This window comes from Hyperolius riggenbachi, chromosome 12 (genome assembly GCF_040937935.1).
Source record: "Hyperolius riggenbachi isolate aHypRig1 chromosome 12, aHypRig1.pri, whole genome shotgun sequence".
Classification (NCBI taxonomy): domain Eukaryota; kingdom Metazoa; phylum Chordata; class Amphibia; order Anura; family Hyperoliidae; genus Hyperolius; species Hyperolius riggenbachi.
In genome coordinates, this window is record NC_090657.1 from 154,470,803 (window position 1) to 154,486,626 (window position 15,824).

Genomic DNA, 15,824 nt, shown 5'->3' on the forward strand with positions numbered 1-15,824 from the left:
AGTCGGAGGTCTCTGAGGAGTCCGAGTCGGATGATTTTTGTACAAACTCCACAGTCCTAATAAGAATTAGGAGTCGGAGTTGAGGCGTTGAAGCCATTTTGGGTACCTGGAGTCTGAGTCGGTGGTCTCAAACTGAGGAGTCAGATGGTTTTTGAACCGACTCCACAGCCCTGATCAGAATTCCAATAGGACAGTACACACTGTGTTGTACTACAACGCAACAGACGTGCAATGGGTCCATGCTTTTACACATCCACTGCTGTGTTGCATTCTGAACAGCAGAAAGCATTGCCAGTCATCCTGTGAACAACACACCTCCACACCGGACACGCACCAAGCATATAAGTTAGTGCAACACGTCACACGGCCCTCAGTCAGCCTGCTTCTGGCAGGCTGAACTAACTATTGCCTTCTATGGCTCTAGGGATACTAAAGACTAGAGATTGTTCTGGCTTGTGTGCAAACTGTATATAGTTTGGAACTGGGCAACACAAATTCAGCAGGAAATGCATTTTATTGGCCTAATTTCAAGATGCATACAATCTGCATGCAAGATGAAATAATTGGCATCTTATTGACTATCTCTGCTAAAGACCTCTGTGCCTACAATACTGCCCAAATAATGTTCACGTCAATTTGCCTAGGTCACCTACAGAGAAGGACTGCATTCAGTATCCCTAATAAAATCCAGTCAGTCTCTGCTAAGCACAACACCAAATTTCTGACTACGGAACATTTTCATTATCAGACAATATTTGTATAGCTGGTTCTTACTCCCGCCACTAGAGGGTGCTAATCAGAACTGCAGTGCTACAGGGCTTGTTCACACAGGAAGCGGTGATAAGAAATGGTGTCCGCGTTAGTATAGCTTTGACAATAACACCCTGTTGCCAATGATGGCTTCAGTGTGAAAACCAAGTAATGCAGTGCATGTTGGCAAAATAAAAAATCATCTGGCTTTACTACCACTCCATCATTCTCTAGAATATCATAGTTTCCCTTCTGTAAGGTACGATTTTTTTTGCAATCTAAGTATATAGGATTTATTCCTCTGCCACCCTCATCCCTAATCTCTCCAGCCTGAAAAGTGTAACAAAAAAAAAATGAAGCCCCAAACATGCTTACTGCATGCAAAAAAGTGCAGAAGAAGCTAGCATTGATTTGAACTAGGCCAAGATAACTTGACTGCTGTGTAATGGCATCCCCTTACCCCTGGGCTAATTTTAGCTCAGGTGGCTTTGTTACTCTAATCAAATGAACAGAACACCTGGTCGAACCCCGATCGGACATGAAAAACACAGCCATTGTTGGTACCAACCTCAAAACACAGCACGACTGACGCAGTGTGGCATGAGCTCATTCAATCCAACTAAATGGGATCACACTCATTTACCAAAATATGCTGCTGGCTGGCATTTTTTGTTTTTCTTACTTCATTTTTGTGAGCGGACACAATATCCTGAATAGGGAAGTCTAGCGAGTAGCAATTAAGTAGTGGTGCTGTCTGAGCAGTGAGCATTGCGCACACTCTTCCAGGATGAAGGAGCCCTTATTCCTAGAACCTTTCACATTTCTGATTAGTAGCACCCTCTAGTAGAGAGAGAGCTCATGAAATGCATAAACAGTAACACATGAAACCAGATCCAAGGCTATATGAGCTTAAAAAAAATGGATTTGCTATGCAGAGATGCGCAATTTTATAGGGACACAGCCACAGAGGAAGTGCCGCTCAGCACGAAAAAACGGCTGTCAGACTCTCCAGTGCCTGCACACACTGTCCCCCCTCTCTCCCTTTTAGCACCCACTACTCATCTGATGACTGCATAATAGCTACAGTGCTGATGGTGTGACCAATAAATTGTCAACATGCTCTCGCCTTTTTTTTCTCTCACAATTTTATAGGGTATTTGCAGACAAGGCGGTAACAACTGTATGGGGGAACACATTACACCACCAGAGATTTCTCCCCAATTTATTTCTTCAAATCTACTTCTCAGCCATCTACCTGAAATTGAAATAAATCACTAAGTAGGACCTCAGGGAGGAAGGGGTTAAAAATGCAGCTTAAAACAAAACAAAACAAATACAGCGCATTCTATACATGAATTAAATAACGTCACACAGCATATGTCTAAAAGGCTCATATATTACTCATGCTCTCATTTTGCACCTTTAGACGCTTGTTTAGTGTAGTCTTGACCCTTTAAAGCAAATTTGTATTAAAAAAAAAAAACTGAGGCAGTAGAAAGTCATCAAACAATGACAAAAAATAAAGCCAGAGGTTTGACTTCTATTAAAAAAAAACAAAAAAATGCATGTCAAACACTCAGTAGTCCTAGAGATACAGGCTGCCGAAATGTAGTGTACATAAACCAGTGTAGGTACACTGCGAACCAACAGGAAGATAGGTGGGGTAGTGCCAATGTTGACTTTTACATGGAAACTCAAAAGTTGCATATTACTTTAGCAACCATCATCTCTGGAACTTCTGTTGCTGTCAGCATGCAGTGTTGTCAACAGGTAAACTAGGGTTATGTATTTTACCATCATATGCTCAGTTAGAATTAACCAGGTCCATAACAAATGATAGATGTTCTTTTAAATGGTGCAGAGATGATCAATAACTCCACAATGGAGGAAAGTGGTAGCAGCAAATCCCTCCACAAAAATTCACATTTCTAAGGAAAAATAAATGTAAACATTATAAAGATAAGACAAGGGGGCAAGGAAACACCGGCCGGCACTGTCTTCATTGTTCATGGCAGTGTTTTATTAGATTCATAAATGCAGCTACAGACAGTTCTTTTTATGGAATAGTCAGTTTTTTTATCCTAAACTTTATTACCAGTAGCCAAGATGTCAGAGCAGTCAGATTTATAGCTTCTGACCTCTAAAATATTAAACAGAGCTGAGCCCGTCCATTAATTTGGGGCGCAATAGTATTAGGAACAGGCAGATGGGCCAAAGTAAGTATTAAAACGGAAGCATTTAACCATTCGCTAGCATGGAGCAACTTGCCCGATCTGAGGAGAAGACGACTTGTAGGCTATATTGCTGCTAGTGCATCGAACCTTGAGGAGCAGTTACGTTCTCAGAGGTCCATACAGAGTATTATGATAAATAAAAGCTTATTCATTGGAAGGTGCCCACATTTTCACCAATACTTGCCACTTATGTAAAATATGGGTCAAAAACATTTTTCATATGCGATTCATTCTCGCTATCATGACTACAGACTCATCAAGACACAACTGAGATAATGAAGCCAGATAAGAGCAAGAACAATGTAGTGTTCTCACTCAGTAAGGAGTAAGGAGGGTACTCGGGTTAAACAGCATTCTCCATCCTGACCTGGCTCAACACCTGACAGTCATTTGAAATGAATAGGTCTAACTTTCAATTCTATGTACCCTTAAGGGTAGGCACAAGAGTAGCTACGTGGCCAACTTGACAACTCTTGAAGGATGTGGGTCTGGGACATTACACAGAGGTAAAGAGTAAGTTCTTCATGAGTAATAAATGATACAATTCTCTGCCCCATAGCAGCAAGGCAGCCCCAGGCACTAAACCAGGAGCAGATTATCTGGACAGAGTAAATGAAGGGAACAGCAGAGCATACAGCATATCATCAGCCATTAATATTTAGGTTACAATCTTGTTTGGTCACACAGCAGACACTGTGGTTTGCAAGTCTTATGTTACCCCAAGCTTTTTTTTTTTCTTTTTATTGAGCCTCACCAGGCAGTGAAGGATGGGGAACAATCTATATGATATTGTGAGTAGAGAAGGGGAAGGGTCTCATCTCTACAACGGTAATGTCAGTCTGGCTCCACGGGGCTCTAAGATACCAGCTTCCAGGAGAGCAGCCTTGTATTGCGCCAAAACACCTTGGATGCTTTTAATGAAGCCCTTAGACAATGGGAACAATGGGAAGCCAATGTCAGGGTATCCCCGTTTGTCAGGTAGAAAACTACGATAGCTCTTCCTGCGTTTCTTTGGTTTCACACTTGGCTGTGCTCCGCCAGCTGCTCCTCGTGGTTCCTCTGCAGGGCTACAGGTGCTACTAGCTTGCCCCTTACCCATGCCCTCCAAGTCAGAACATTGTGGAGCCTCTCCAGGAGAAAGGGTTGAAGCTCCGCACCCAGAATCATCCAAATCCTTGGAAGTGAAGGAAGGCTCGGGTGTGGTTTCTGACTCACTGGGACTGTATGGTACAATGCAAGGGTGCTCCTCTCCATTAGTCAACTCCCCACCCTTATCTATCAGGGAATTGGTTTCTAGCCAGGTCTCTATCCTGTGAGCCAAACGCCATCCATTACTTTGAAAATGCTCCACGATCTCTTGCTGGAAAACTTCCACCGGTCTCCTCAGCAACTGTGTCATAGATTGTACAGCCCTGATCAAAGCCATCTCATTGTAGCATCGACTATTCTCATAGCCTTCTTGCAGACCTCGGTCACTATCGAAGCCAGCCTCATTGTAATACGGCTCATTTACCAAAATAAGGCCTGGAAGGGAGAAAACATACAAGGCACACAGAATAAGCATACAGTGGCAATATCCCGGTGTCATGCTTATCAAAATGACAGACTGCACATTAAAAGTACTCACCTTGAATTGATATTAGTACTTGGAGAAGACTGGACTTGCTTGTCCACCTTTCAGTTCCCTAAAGACAGAAAAAAAAATTATATAGAACAGAACCGTTCAGTTCCTACAGTATCAGGAATCTTTTTAAAGTGTGAAGTCATTAAAATAATTTGATTCCGAGTGTTATTTTGATGTTCTCTGATTGAATTAGTTGTGCAGCAAACCCCGAAGTTCCAAATGGATGTGCCCTGATAGATCCGGATGCACCACGGGCAAGCAATCAAGGAGGACGAAGAACCGGCACCATCCAGCAAATGTATATTATGCTCTTTTTATTTTGAATTCTTTCCAGTACAGCATATAAACCTGCAACTTCTTGGATTACCAGCCAGCTAACAGGACTTTTGGATAGAGACAAACTTTACCCCTCCCAACATGGGGTACAATTATGAAACATGTACTGTAGAAAAAAGGAGGTAGGGCCAGCACCAACTAACGACCAGAAGAGTCTGAGAAAGAAGACCCCAAAACAAACCTGCACCCCTCGCTGTAGTATAAACAACAATAAAAAGATTGGCCTGCCAACTCTCCTGACCTGAACCCCATATAGAATCTGTGGGATATTGTGAAGAGAAAGTTGAGAGACGCAAGACCCTCTGGATGAGCTTAAGGCCGCTATCGAAGCATCTTGGGCCTCCATAACACCTGAGCAGTGCCACAGGCTGATTGCCTCCATGCCACACCGCATTGAAGCAGTCATTTCTGCAAAAGGATTCCCGGCCAAGTATTGAGTGCATAACTGAACATAATTATTTGAAGGTTGACTTTTTTTTTTTGTTTTAAAAACACTTTTCTTTTATTGGTCGGATGAAATATGCTAATTATTTGAGATAGGAAATTTGGGTTTTCATGAGCTGTATGCCAAAATCATCAATATTAAAACAATAAAAGGCTTGAACTACTTCGGTTGTGTGTATTTGAATCTAAAATATATGAAAGTCTAATGTTTATCAGTACATTACAGAAAATGATGAACTTTATCACAACATGCTAATTTTTGGAGAAGATCCTGTGTGTGTATATATATATATATATATATATATATATATATAGATAGATAGATAGATAGATAGATAGATAGATAGATAGATAGATAGATAGATAGAAGGCTAATAGATGCACATAGACAATCGGTGTAATAATAACACTATCAATCCACCCTATAAAGTGCTGAGTGCATATAGGTACAATCAGAGCAATCAAGAATGAATAATAGCAGCACGTCAAAACAAAGCCACAGTGCTGTGAAACCAACACCCAAAGGGCAGGCAGGAAAAACAGGAACAAATGATGAGCCCACAAGAAATCATCAAAGAAAATCCCAAATAGAGTCACAGTGAATATCCCAGAGGTGCAACAAAAACCACCACACGAAAAAACGTATCAGACCACCAGTATAGTAAGAAGTGATAGTTGAGGTGAAGATAAAGTGTTCCTAGTGGACAGGAGAGGAGGCAAGAAGCGACGGGGGTGACCAGAGAGCTTACCAGAGGAGGTGGAGGAGATGTCGCGCTAACACCACTGCTTTTCTTTGAGGTTTTCTTTTGCTCTTTTGATTTTTGGTTTCAATGATGAAACATGTCAGATTACAGCCCTACTGAGGCCTCTTTTCCATGGACATCGACTGCTCATTTGTCCAGCAGCTCAGCTTCCCATCTTCCACCAACTACTGCCATTCGGGTGCAATTTAAATGCAGCTGAATGGTTTGCAACACCAAACGTCTCAAGCGATGACATGCGGCAGTGATACCATATGGTGAAATACAAGTTGCGTCTGAGCATGGCAGCCACCATGCTCAGATGCAACTCTATGGTGGGGCTGCCTGTCCCAATAGCTGGCAAGCACCCTGTCGGTGGATGGATGAATTCACTGCCTGTCAGCTGCTCATGGAAAAGAGGCCTAAGTATTGCCATTTAGGTAACTATTGTAGAGAAGCCCGAAAACCATTACTGCCTGAAACCATTAGAACAAGAACCCTGGTACTGCTGTTATAAGCAATCCATTTTTTTTTCTTACTACAAAGCAGTAAGGAAAGAACAGACCTGCATCATGTCATCAGTGAGATCATGTGACACTTGCCACTACATTTAGGCCGGGCGCCCCCACTTGTGTTTGGAAATCATGCTAAAAATGTGGAGAGCCATCTTGCAACTTAAAAGTGGAGTTATTTCCATGGTAGAGCTTCATCGATAAGCCAACCTACTATTTGACACTGTTAAACTGTCATCTTTTTTTACTGACTCAAATATAAGTCAACCCAGGAAAATGAATGGCTGCACTGAGCGAACAGGAGACGTTAAAGGCTGCACTTGGGGACCAGGAAGGGTTAATGGTTGCACTGCATAAAGTATTGCAGCCATTAACCTCTCCTTGCCACCAAAGTACCGCCAATAAAGCCTCCATGTCCCCAAGTACAGCTATTATCCCCACCTGGTCCCTTATTGCAGCTATCACCCTTACTGTGCAGGGGAAGCAACACCCCCTTCCCCCCAGTAATCAGTGTGGCCTGTATCTATTAACCCCTTCCACCCCAGCAATCAGTGTGGCCATCATCTATCATTCCCCCCCCCCCTCCACCCCCGTAATCTGTGCTGTTAGCATCCACCTCCCTATCAGTGTGACCACTAATTAGTGTGCCCCCCAGCAGTATTCACTTACTTAACCTACTCCTCCACCTGGGTGCCCTGCCTCTCTTTCATCCCCATGGCTATATGCAGATCGGTCGCAGTGAAGGTTTGGGGGTTGCCTCTCCATTTCCCCCAAGGGTACCCGCCTCGCTTTTCTCCCCTGTGCCTATAGGCATAACTACCGCAGCGGAATTTGCATTCCTATTCCACCCCTGGGCCCTTCATCTCCCCTTCAGCCCGGCTCAGAAAGAGAGCCTCAGCGTTACTTGGCCGGTCAGTTGTCAGGTTAGTTGTGCGCTTTTGTTGAACATATCTAGGAGCCTTTAGACATGCAGATAGTTACCAACCCTAATATGTAAATCCACAAGTCCGCATGGAATTGCACATCACCGTGGAGGTGCTGGATCAAGGTATCATGCAAAAACAATCCAGATGATCCGCACACTCTTGTTGAACCAAGTTCAATACTTTAATTCAAGTTGAGTGACACATGCCATTCCATATACCAACGATTCGTTTTGGGGCCCGTGGGGTCCCCTTTGTCGAGGAAACACAGAATGGTGACCATTCTGTTTGATACCTTGACAAAGGGGACCCCATGGGGCCCCGAAATGAATCGTTGGTATATGGAATGGCATGTGTCACTCAACTTGAATTAAAATATTGAACTTGGTTCAACAAGAGTGTGCAAACCCTAATATGTAGGTTTCAGCAGCGCTTTACAGAGTATACAGCCATGTCACTAAATGTCCCTAACAACCACTAGCTAATCATAGTCTTATGCCTCTGTCATGGAATAAGGCCAGATTTGAGGGTACCAAATTAACTTGTCTGTATGTTTTTAGGATGTGGGAGGAAACCTATGCAATCATGAGAAGAACATACAAACTGCATGCAGATAGTGTCCTGGCCAAGATTTGAACCTAGGACCCTAGTCCATTTTTTCCACCATTGCTTAAAAGATCAATTACATTGAGATTTTCCATCTTCTGACCACAGTTCTGTCTTTAACGCATGCTGCCTGTTAAGTCCATTGATGTTCAGCTGAAAAACGACAAGGTATTGTAATATAGAAGTGACTAATTACCTTTCCTATCCAGGTTCCCAGCAGACTGACGCAGACCTTCCCGTTGTCATAGAGGTTGGGGTTCAGTCTCCCACTGCACTGAGATAGGTAGTGGAACAGGGGAGGCACAGCTGGGTAGATATTCGGTAGCTGAATGTCAAACAGAAATAGCCCATCCTCATAAGGAGTACGCGTGGGTCCTTTTATAAAGGCAGAGAGGAGGTCCTATAGAAGATAAAGCATGTTTTATGAGAAACAAAATTGGCTTTCATTTAATTAGGTTACTTCACACAGAGTAAAAAGAAAAAAAAAAGTAGTTAACTCCTTTACTGTATTTAGTTTTAAAATGCTCCACATGCTCCAATGGAATGCACTTCACAGGCTTGGAGATCTGCTAACAACCCTCTAAACCAGGGGTAGGGAACCTTGGCACACCAGCTGTTGAGGAACTACAAGTCCCACAATGCATTGCAGGATTCTGACAGCCACAGTCATGATTAATAAAGGCAAATGCATGCTAGGATTTGTAGTTTTATCACAGCTGGAGAGCCCAGGTTCCCTACTCCTGCAAAAACCATGCGGCTCATGGCATCACTGGTGAAATCTATAGCAACCCACGTTAAATTGCCAAAATTATTACAAAGTGCAACGACATTAACCGATTCAGTATAAAATAAATAAATCATGCTGTGGAGCAAGTGAAACAAGAAAACACCAAAAACTACAAGTAGAAGTGGCCTCGTACTGCGCAAGCGCACTCACGCATGAGCAATATTGAGCGGCCTGTCTTCAGGAGCACTCGGGCTCTAGAAGCCTTCCGAAGCCTCACAGAGCAGTGTTTAACCGATGGGTCAAATACTCTAATGGGGGAAGATAGCGCTGGAACGAGGGGACAGTGAGAGGAACGGGAACGCTCTATAGGACCCAGAGCCTTCACCCTCCATAGGGGAGTATCTGTTTTTGTTTTCTTTAATTCCACTTCAGATTTGCTTTAAAGGGACTCTGAGCAGAGGCAAAAAAAACCACAAATCTGGACTTACCTCGGGCTTCTTCCAGCCCACGAGATCCCTTGATGTCCTCTGGGTCCCCTATGTGGTCCCGCTGGCCGCTCCATAAACCTGGCGACTTCAGTTCAGTCTTTCCAGTACCGCGCAGGACCCTTACGGCGACTGTGAAATGATGCGCCGGGTGCCTTGATGGGCAGTGCTTGCGTGACTTTGGCTGAAGTCGCGCACCTACCGGAGCTGCCAGGAGGACCACGGAGGGGACCCGGAGGACACCAAGGGACCTCTCGGGCTACGGGGGGGCTGGAGGAAGACCCAGGTAACTCCAGATTTGCCTTTTTTAACTCTGTTGAGGGTCCCTTTAAAGCATTCATAAAACAAACTTCACTCACCATTCTGTCTTCAAATGTTTTCACCATGATCCCATCAGGAAGGGAAGTGGCAAGAAGAGCCATTTCTTTGCGTACAGTGCTGAAAAATTTCTTAGCTTCCGGAGCCTGGAACTCAATCTTTTTAAAGGCGTGGCTCTCTGGGGAAGGCAGAAAGATATTACAGGGTGAAATAATAAGGTTTCTTGCAGTACTTATAAGAGCTATGCATGATGAATTGGCTACTTTGTGTACACCGTAACTGTGAACTTATATTATACAGAATCAAACTGCCAGTCCCCAAAATCCATCCATTATGCCGAGTCATTGCTTTATGAAAGTTCTCAAGAGCAACACTGGCTGTTCTCTCCTGTTCAAGAAGTATTTTTTTTTTTAATCTGATGGCTAATTTGCCAGAAGGCCAAGGTGTTCCCAACGGGATCACTTATGCACTATACATCTCTGCCAAGAATCTAGCATGTCCACATGTGTCCCTTGGTGGGGCTTATAGATATGGCATGCTGGCTCTTTACAGGGAACGCCCGAGCAACACCAAACCATATTGTTCTCCTTTTCACTCTGCATGGTGTGCCGTTGTCCCTACTCCCACTCTATAGGATCATAACAACGATAGCCTAAAGGCTAGAGTCCTGACCTCTGCGGGCTACAGTAACCATGCGTCTGCATGCACCTTTATACTTATTACAGCTGCAAGGTCTTGTGTGAAACGGCTCTTACTTCAAAGATTAGTGTTGGGTATACTGAACGGGTTAAAGTTAGTGTTAACTCTAGTGTGAAGGATAGAGTCAGGAAACTATTGTAACAAGATCGTTAACCATCCATTCAGTTCTTTGTCAAAAGGCAATGTACCACTATAAGAGACTGTTAGACGCACAAAAATTCCAGTTATAGCAAGAAATTCAGAGCATTTAAACTCCCTGCTGCGCTCACCACTCCTGAAAAACATATACAGAACTCCCCATAGGGTGATACCGTTCGAACTGTCAATATTCTCCAGCACACCACCTTCGTGCCCTTGTGAGTTGTGAAAAATGAGGGCCACTTTCCTCTAGGCCCACGTCACCTCTCCTTATATGCTCACCAGATATGGGCGGAGCTTAGCGTCTGACGTACTACTTGCACACGGAACGGACCGCCGGTCACTGCTAGGTGCGTGGACCGCATTGGACTATACAGCTGGAAGGAGGACCTGAGCAGGACGCCGCGGTATCATCACCCTTCACCTCTCAGCAGATGGGCATTGGAGAGCATCTTATGTGATATGCTGAAAACTAATCTGGACGCGTAAGTGCATGTCTATTTGGCTGTAACAATTTTACACTATGTGCATTTTTTATGATTTTGAGACTTTATACCGGATTAAAAGGAAGCCTCGAGAGAGGTTAAGGTCTTGGACAAGAGTTGATGAATTCGTTCGTAAGTCCTCATTAAGCGCAATCTCCACCTGCAGTTATAGGTGGGCTGTATCTGGTGAGCAAATTGGTGTGCAGTGATTGGGAATATCACATTCACGGAGTGAGAGCACTAAAAGCACTAAGGATAGTTTGTTATACTGTATATAGTTCTGTACAGTATTACCCTATGTCGAGATTGTTCACTACTGCAGGATCAAGATTTCAAGGGAGCTGTGTATGACTAATGTTTAAGAGCCACCTGGAAGCTGAGATGGCCCATATCTGGTGAGCATATAAGGAGAGGGGATGTGGGCCTAGAGGAAAGTGGCACTCATTTTTCACAACTCACAAGGGCACTAAGATGGTGTGCTGGAGAATATTGACAGTTTGAATGGTATCACCCTATGTGGAGTTCTATATATGTTTTTCAGGTGTAGGGAGCGCAGCAGTAACGTTTGAATTATACTGGACTTTTGGACTACATGCAGCGTTCCCAACAACGGGTGAATTATTGCAAGTGATACGTTGAGGACTTTGGCGTAATTTTGTATTTTATAGACCTGCTAAATAGACCTGTATTTTATTTATTTAAACTCCCTGGTGGTATGTTGATTTCCAGATTTTAAACCCTAAAAGCAGGGAGGAAAAAAAATCATACCTCAGTGAGTTCTGCATCAGCCCCTGCACTTACTCGCTTCCCCTGGATCCAACGCTGCAATTCTCCCTCCTGCGTGCGTCCTCAATCGCACTCCCGCCACCAGGAGCGTGATCAAGGAAATGTGCGGCTAGGGCCGCGCAGGTGCCGTGGCTATCGACTGGCTCAGTCACAGAAATCAAAACTGAGCCACTGCAGGGGACTGGAGGATCGTTTCGTGATGGCGAGGGCACAGGGCAGCTGCAGGCGGCTGGTAGAAGCCCCAGGTAAGTTAAACTTTTTTTTTAAGGTTCAGTTTAGGTTCCCTTTAAAGGATACAATAACATGTTGCCTTACCTGGCGCAGTCTCCAATATGGAGAAAACCTCTCCTTTGGCGCTTGTGAATATAACCCCTGGTTTGCCGCCACATTGCTGGCAGAGGACAGGTGTGTCGCTGGGCCATTCAGAGCGGACAGGAGTTTGAGCCTCTGCTTTCTCCTCTTTCTCAGTTTCTGGAGCAGACTCCATCTTCTCCTCCTCTGCTATGGCAACATTATCTAGGGTCTTCTTGAGATTTTCCTGCAGTTTCTTGATGTCATCCAGGAATTTCTTTTCTCTGGTGAACTTTTCTGGCTCAGCGATGGGCGATGTTGGCGAACCAGTCAAAAGCTGCTCCACAGTCATGTTTTTCAGGCTCTCCAGAATTTTAATAGCTTCCTTAAGTTCTTTAAAGCTCTTTACTATTCCTTCTTTTTCATTTACTTTGGCAGGAAGCCCTGGAACCACCAATGCAGCTGCGCAAGCACCTGGCTCTGCTTCTTCTGCAACTTCCGCTTGTGGTGTGGCTTCTGCTGCTGCAGGCTGGGTGTGAGCTTCCTCTGTTGGCTCTGACATGAGACGGGCATGTTCATCCTCCGTTAATCCATTGTCAGTCTCCCAGCTATCACTATCATCCTCCCATTCATCAGAAGAGGCACCACTAGAGCTGCTATCCACAGAGTCATAGAAGGATTCCTCCAGCTCAGACTCTACATTGTACAGATGCTGGAGGGAGATATTAAAAAAAAAAAAGGAACATAATTAATAAAGTTGCTCAATTTACCCCCGCAATATTCATGTATAAATTATCTAACCAATGCTTACCCATTTTAAAATCTTACCTCACCCTATGCTGAAACTAGGATAATGAAGGTAAAAATGGGCATCCTGAATAAATTATTACATTCTACTATCTGTCATTACAGCTCTTCTTGTGACAAAATTTAATTCTCAGTATAATGCGGTGGTACCAAAAATGTCCCATGCTTCAGTTTAGCAGTTAGCAACTTCACTGGAACGTTGACTGGCTTGTGCCTACATTGTCTCTGGGAACGAGTGGATAAACTGCAAGCCCCACTGGAGGAGGAAGAGCTTAAGCCTTGTACTGCATACACATGGACTGTAGCCAGAGCAGGATAAGGGCTTCTTTCTGCAGGCGACAATGCCGCTAGCCTTCAGGCTAGCAAGGTGTTCTGTCGGTTTGCAGGGCCAACAAAGCGGCGCATGACTGGGCACACAGGGCAGAGTGAGACAAGAGAATGATAGCCCTGGCCAGTGTTTGTCCAAGTCCATCCCACCAGGCTGATCACTGGCCGAGAACCTGAGAGGCCAGGAGGCGCTATGCACTATATTCTTGGCAGAAGCCGCCTTGGCCGGGAACGTACAAGGCTTTAGAATTCCTCTAAAGAAATTCTAGGTGTGCATTTTTTCCTTGATCAGGAGAGGACTTGGAGGCGTCAGGAAGACCATTAATAATTACCTGCACACGTTTTGGGATAGAAAAAGGTGTCCCCTCCCCTTGGGTGGTAGGGGAGGTGGGATCAAAGTAGGTCCCTGCATTGGTGCTGCAGAGAGGGGGAGAGGGATCAAAGCACTCTGGCCACTGCAGAGCCGGAAGGCACACACTGACTCCCAGCCATTAAAAGGGGCAGCAGGGAGGCACATACTGGCCCCACTAAAAGTGGGAGCAAGGGGGCACTTACTGGCCATGACAAAGGTGTATAAGAACATCAACAAACCCTCCGGCAAGCCCATTGTCAGCGCATTTAATGGCCTAACATAAAAGCTGGGCAAGGGGGTCAATGCCAAACTGAAGAACATCGTAAGTGCTCTACCATATTTTGTCCGGGACTCTTGGGATGTGTTGAGGCGAGCAGGATGCCATCCTCACGGGGATCGACGTGGAGAGCCTTTACACGTCGATGGTCTACCCGCCGTAGAATTTTTCTTGCAGGATGCCTATCCTGATGTCTAGTCTCACAATCAGTTTGTCGTCTCTGCATTGAGATTTATCCTTAACCACAACTGTTTTATGTTCAGCAGTTCCCACTATAGGCCTGCGCATCTACCTATGCCTGTTTATTCCAAGGCATGTGGGAAAGAACCGACATGTACCCACTTGTAGTATTCAATCAGAGCATCATAGTATGACTGCCTTACATAGACAACAGTTGCTGGTGTGGAGGGGAACCGAGGACAACCTGGATTGGTTCATATCCAACCTAAATTGCAATCAGCGTAACATCCACCTGATTTCGGTATAGAGCCGTGCAAGGATTTCATTCTTAGACCTGTTGATCTGGAAGAACGACGATGGTCTGATGACCAATACTTTTAGAAAACCCAATGCAGGTAACACCCTCCTCTATGCCACCAGCCACGCAGCCTAATCCACGGCATCCCCACGGAACAATTTATGAGTATACCCCGCAAATGTTCACATTTGGAGCATTTTTGCAGCAAAGCATGGGACATGTTTGCACGTTTCCATGAGCAAGGTCACAGACATGAGGTGTGTGCTTGAGCACTGACAAGGCACAAAGCCTCCAATGCACTGGTTTATTGGTGGGGAGGAAAATGCTCAGAGTCAAAGATAGCATATTGAGATTCCTTACTCCCTATAGCTCACATTGGTCAAAAGTGAGGGAAGTGTTCCCCAAACACTGGCGCGTAGTGGGTACCAGCTCTGTGTATGGATGAGAGGCCCATGATGGTGGCGTGATTATCTGAGAGGTGTTTTGGTTCAGAGTATACCCCTAAGTAACGAAAACCTGAAAAAAAAAAGGATTTATACACTTGAAATTATGACTCCGGCTGGTCTGAACAGCAAACAAAAAATGTTCCCCTTTTCTGTGAACTGGCAATGTCTCGGAAAGTGGGAGAAGTCTTGCTATTGCCTTTGGCACAACCACAGATATTGACCTTAATCTAGTGATCCAGTGTGTCCGATTGGCCAGAGGAGTCTTGATCGAACATTAAAGAGAAAAACCGAGAGCCCAATATAGTGTAGTATGTCAGGAATGTTGATAAATGGTAAAGTGAGAATAATTATACTCACAAACATGGGTTACCGTCCAGGTAACCACTATAAAGGCAGGTGAGGAGATTAAGCCTGTCCTCACTCAGGGCTAAGAAGTCGCTCTCTGTAGAAGTAGGAAAGTGGAGATGACACTCCCATCCACCAGGAGTGGACGCAATGTATTGGTATGCAGTACAGAGGCGCCAGCAGGATAAAAATTCATAAAAGTTTTAAAATTGCTGGGAGGAAGTGGTGGACTTGCCTCCCAAAAGCAAAACAGACTACCTGTTTTCAAATAAATAACACGTTTATTATACGATACCCCAGTAGGAAATGCAACGCGTTTCGCGGGTCAAGCCCGCTTCATCAGGCAATCAAGGGGTTAACTGTAAGTGAAAAACAAATAGTAGCAATAAACAATATTGGCTGGGATGGAGGCTAAAAAGTTACTACAGGCTATGTATAAAGTACAGACAATGTTGTTATTATATAAAAAGCGCTAATTAGAATCAAACAAAATGCACAAGAAGTCTGTGTATAGAAAATCAACTCCATAATATATAGTGCAAAAAAAATTATAAATTAAAATCACCTAAGTAGTACATGGTACGGTATTTGGGGAAACATTTTTTTGTTGTATCTCTGAGGAATGTTTAGTGGGTGGTACCAAAAGATAAGGGGAATGGTAAGGGTAGTGGGAGGCAATGCAATAGAAGAGAAG

At 44.3% G+C, this 15,824-nt stretch overlaps 1 protein-coding gene across 2 annotated transcripts in view; it reads right to left on the bottom strand.

The window, feature by feature from the left end:
• Positions 1-2,748: 2,748 nt before the first annotated feature.
• Positions 2,749-15,824, bottom strand: part of UBE2O (ubiquitin conjugating enzyme E2 O) — a 112,386-nt gene continuing 99,310 nt past the window's right edge. For both annotated transcript variants that reach the window (XM_068263165.1, XM_068263164.1), the window contains 5 exons: positions 12,123-12,810; positions 9,741-9,877; positions 8,366-8,569; positions 4,612-4,669; positions 2,749-4,508 (listed from right to left, as the gene is read on the bottom strand). In XM_068263165.1, the coding sequence (XP_068119266.1) occupies positions 3,805-4,508; positions 4,612-4,669; positions 8,366-8,569; positions 9,741-9,877; positions 12,123-12,810 (1,791 nt within the window). In that variant the 3' untranslated portion in view covers positions 2,749-3,804. The remainder of the gene's footprint in view (positions 4,509-4,611; positions 4,670-8,365; positions 8,570-9,740; positions 9,878-12,122; positions 12,811-15,824) is intronic.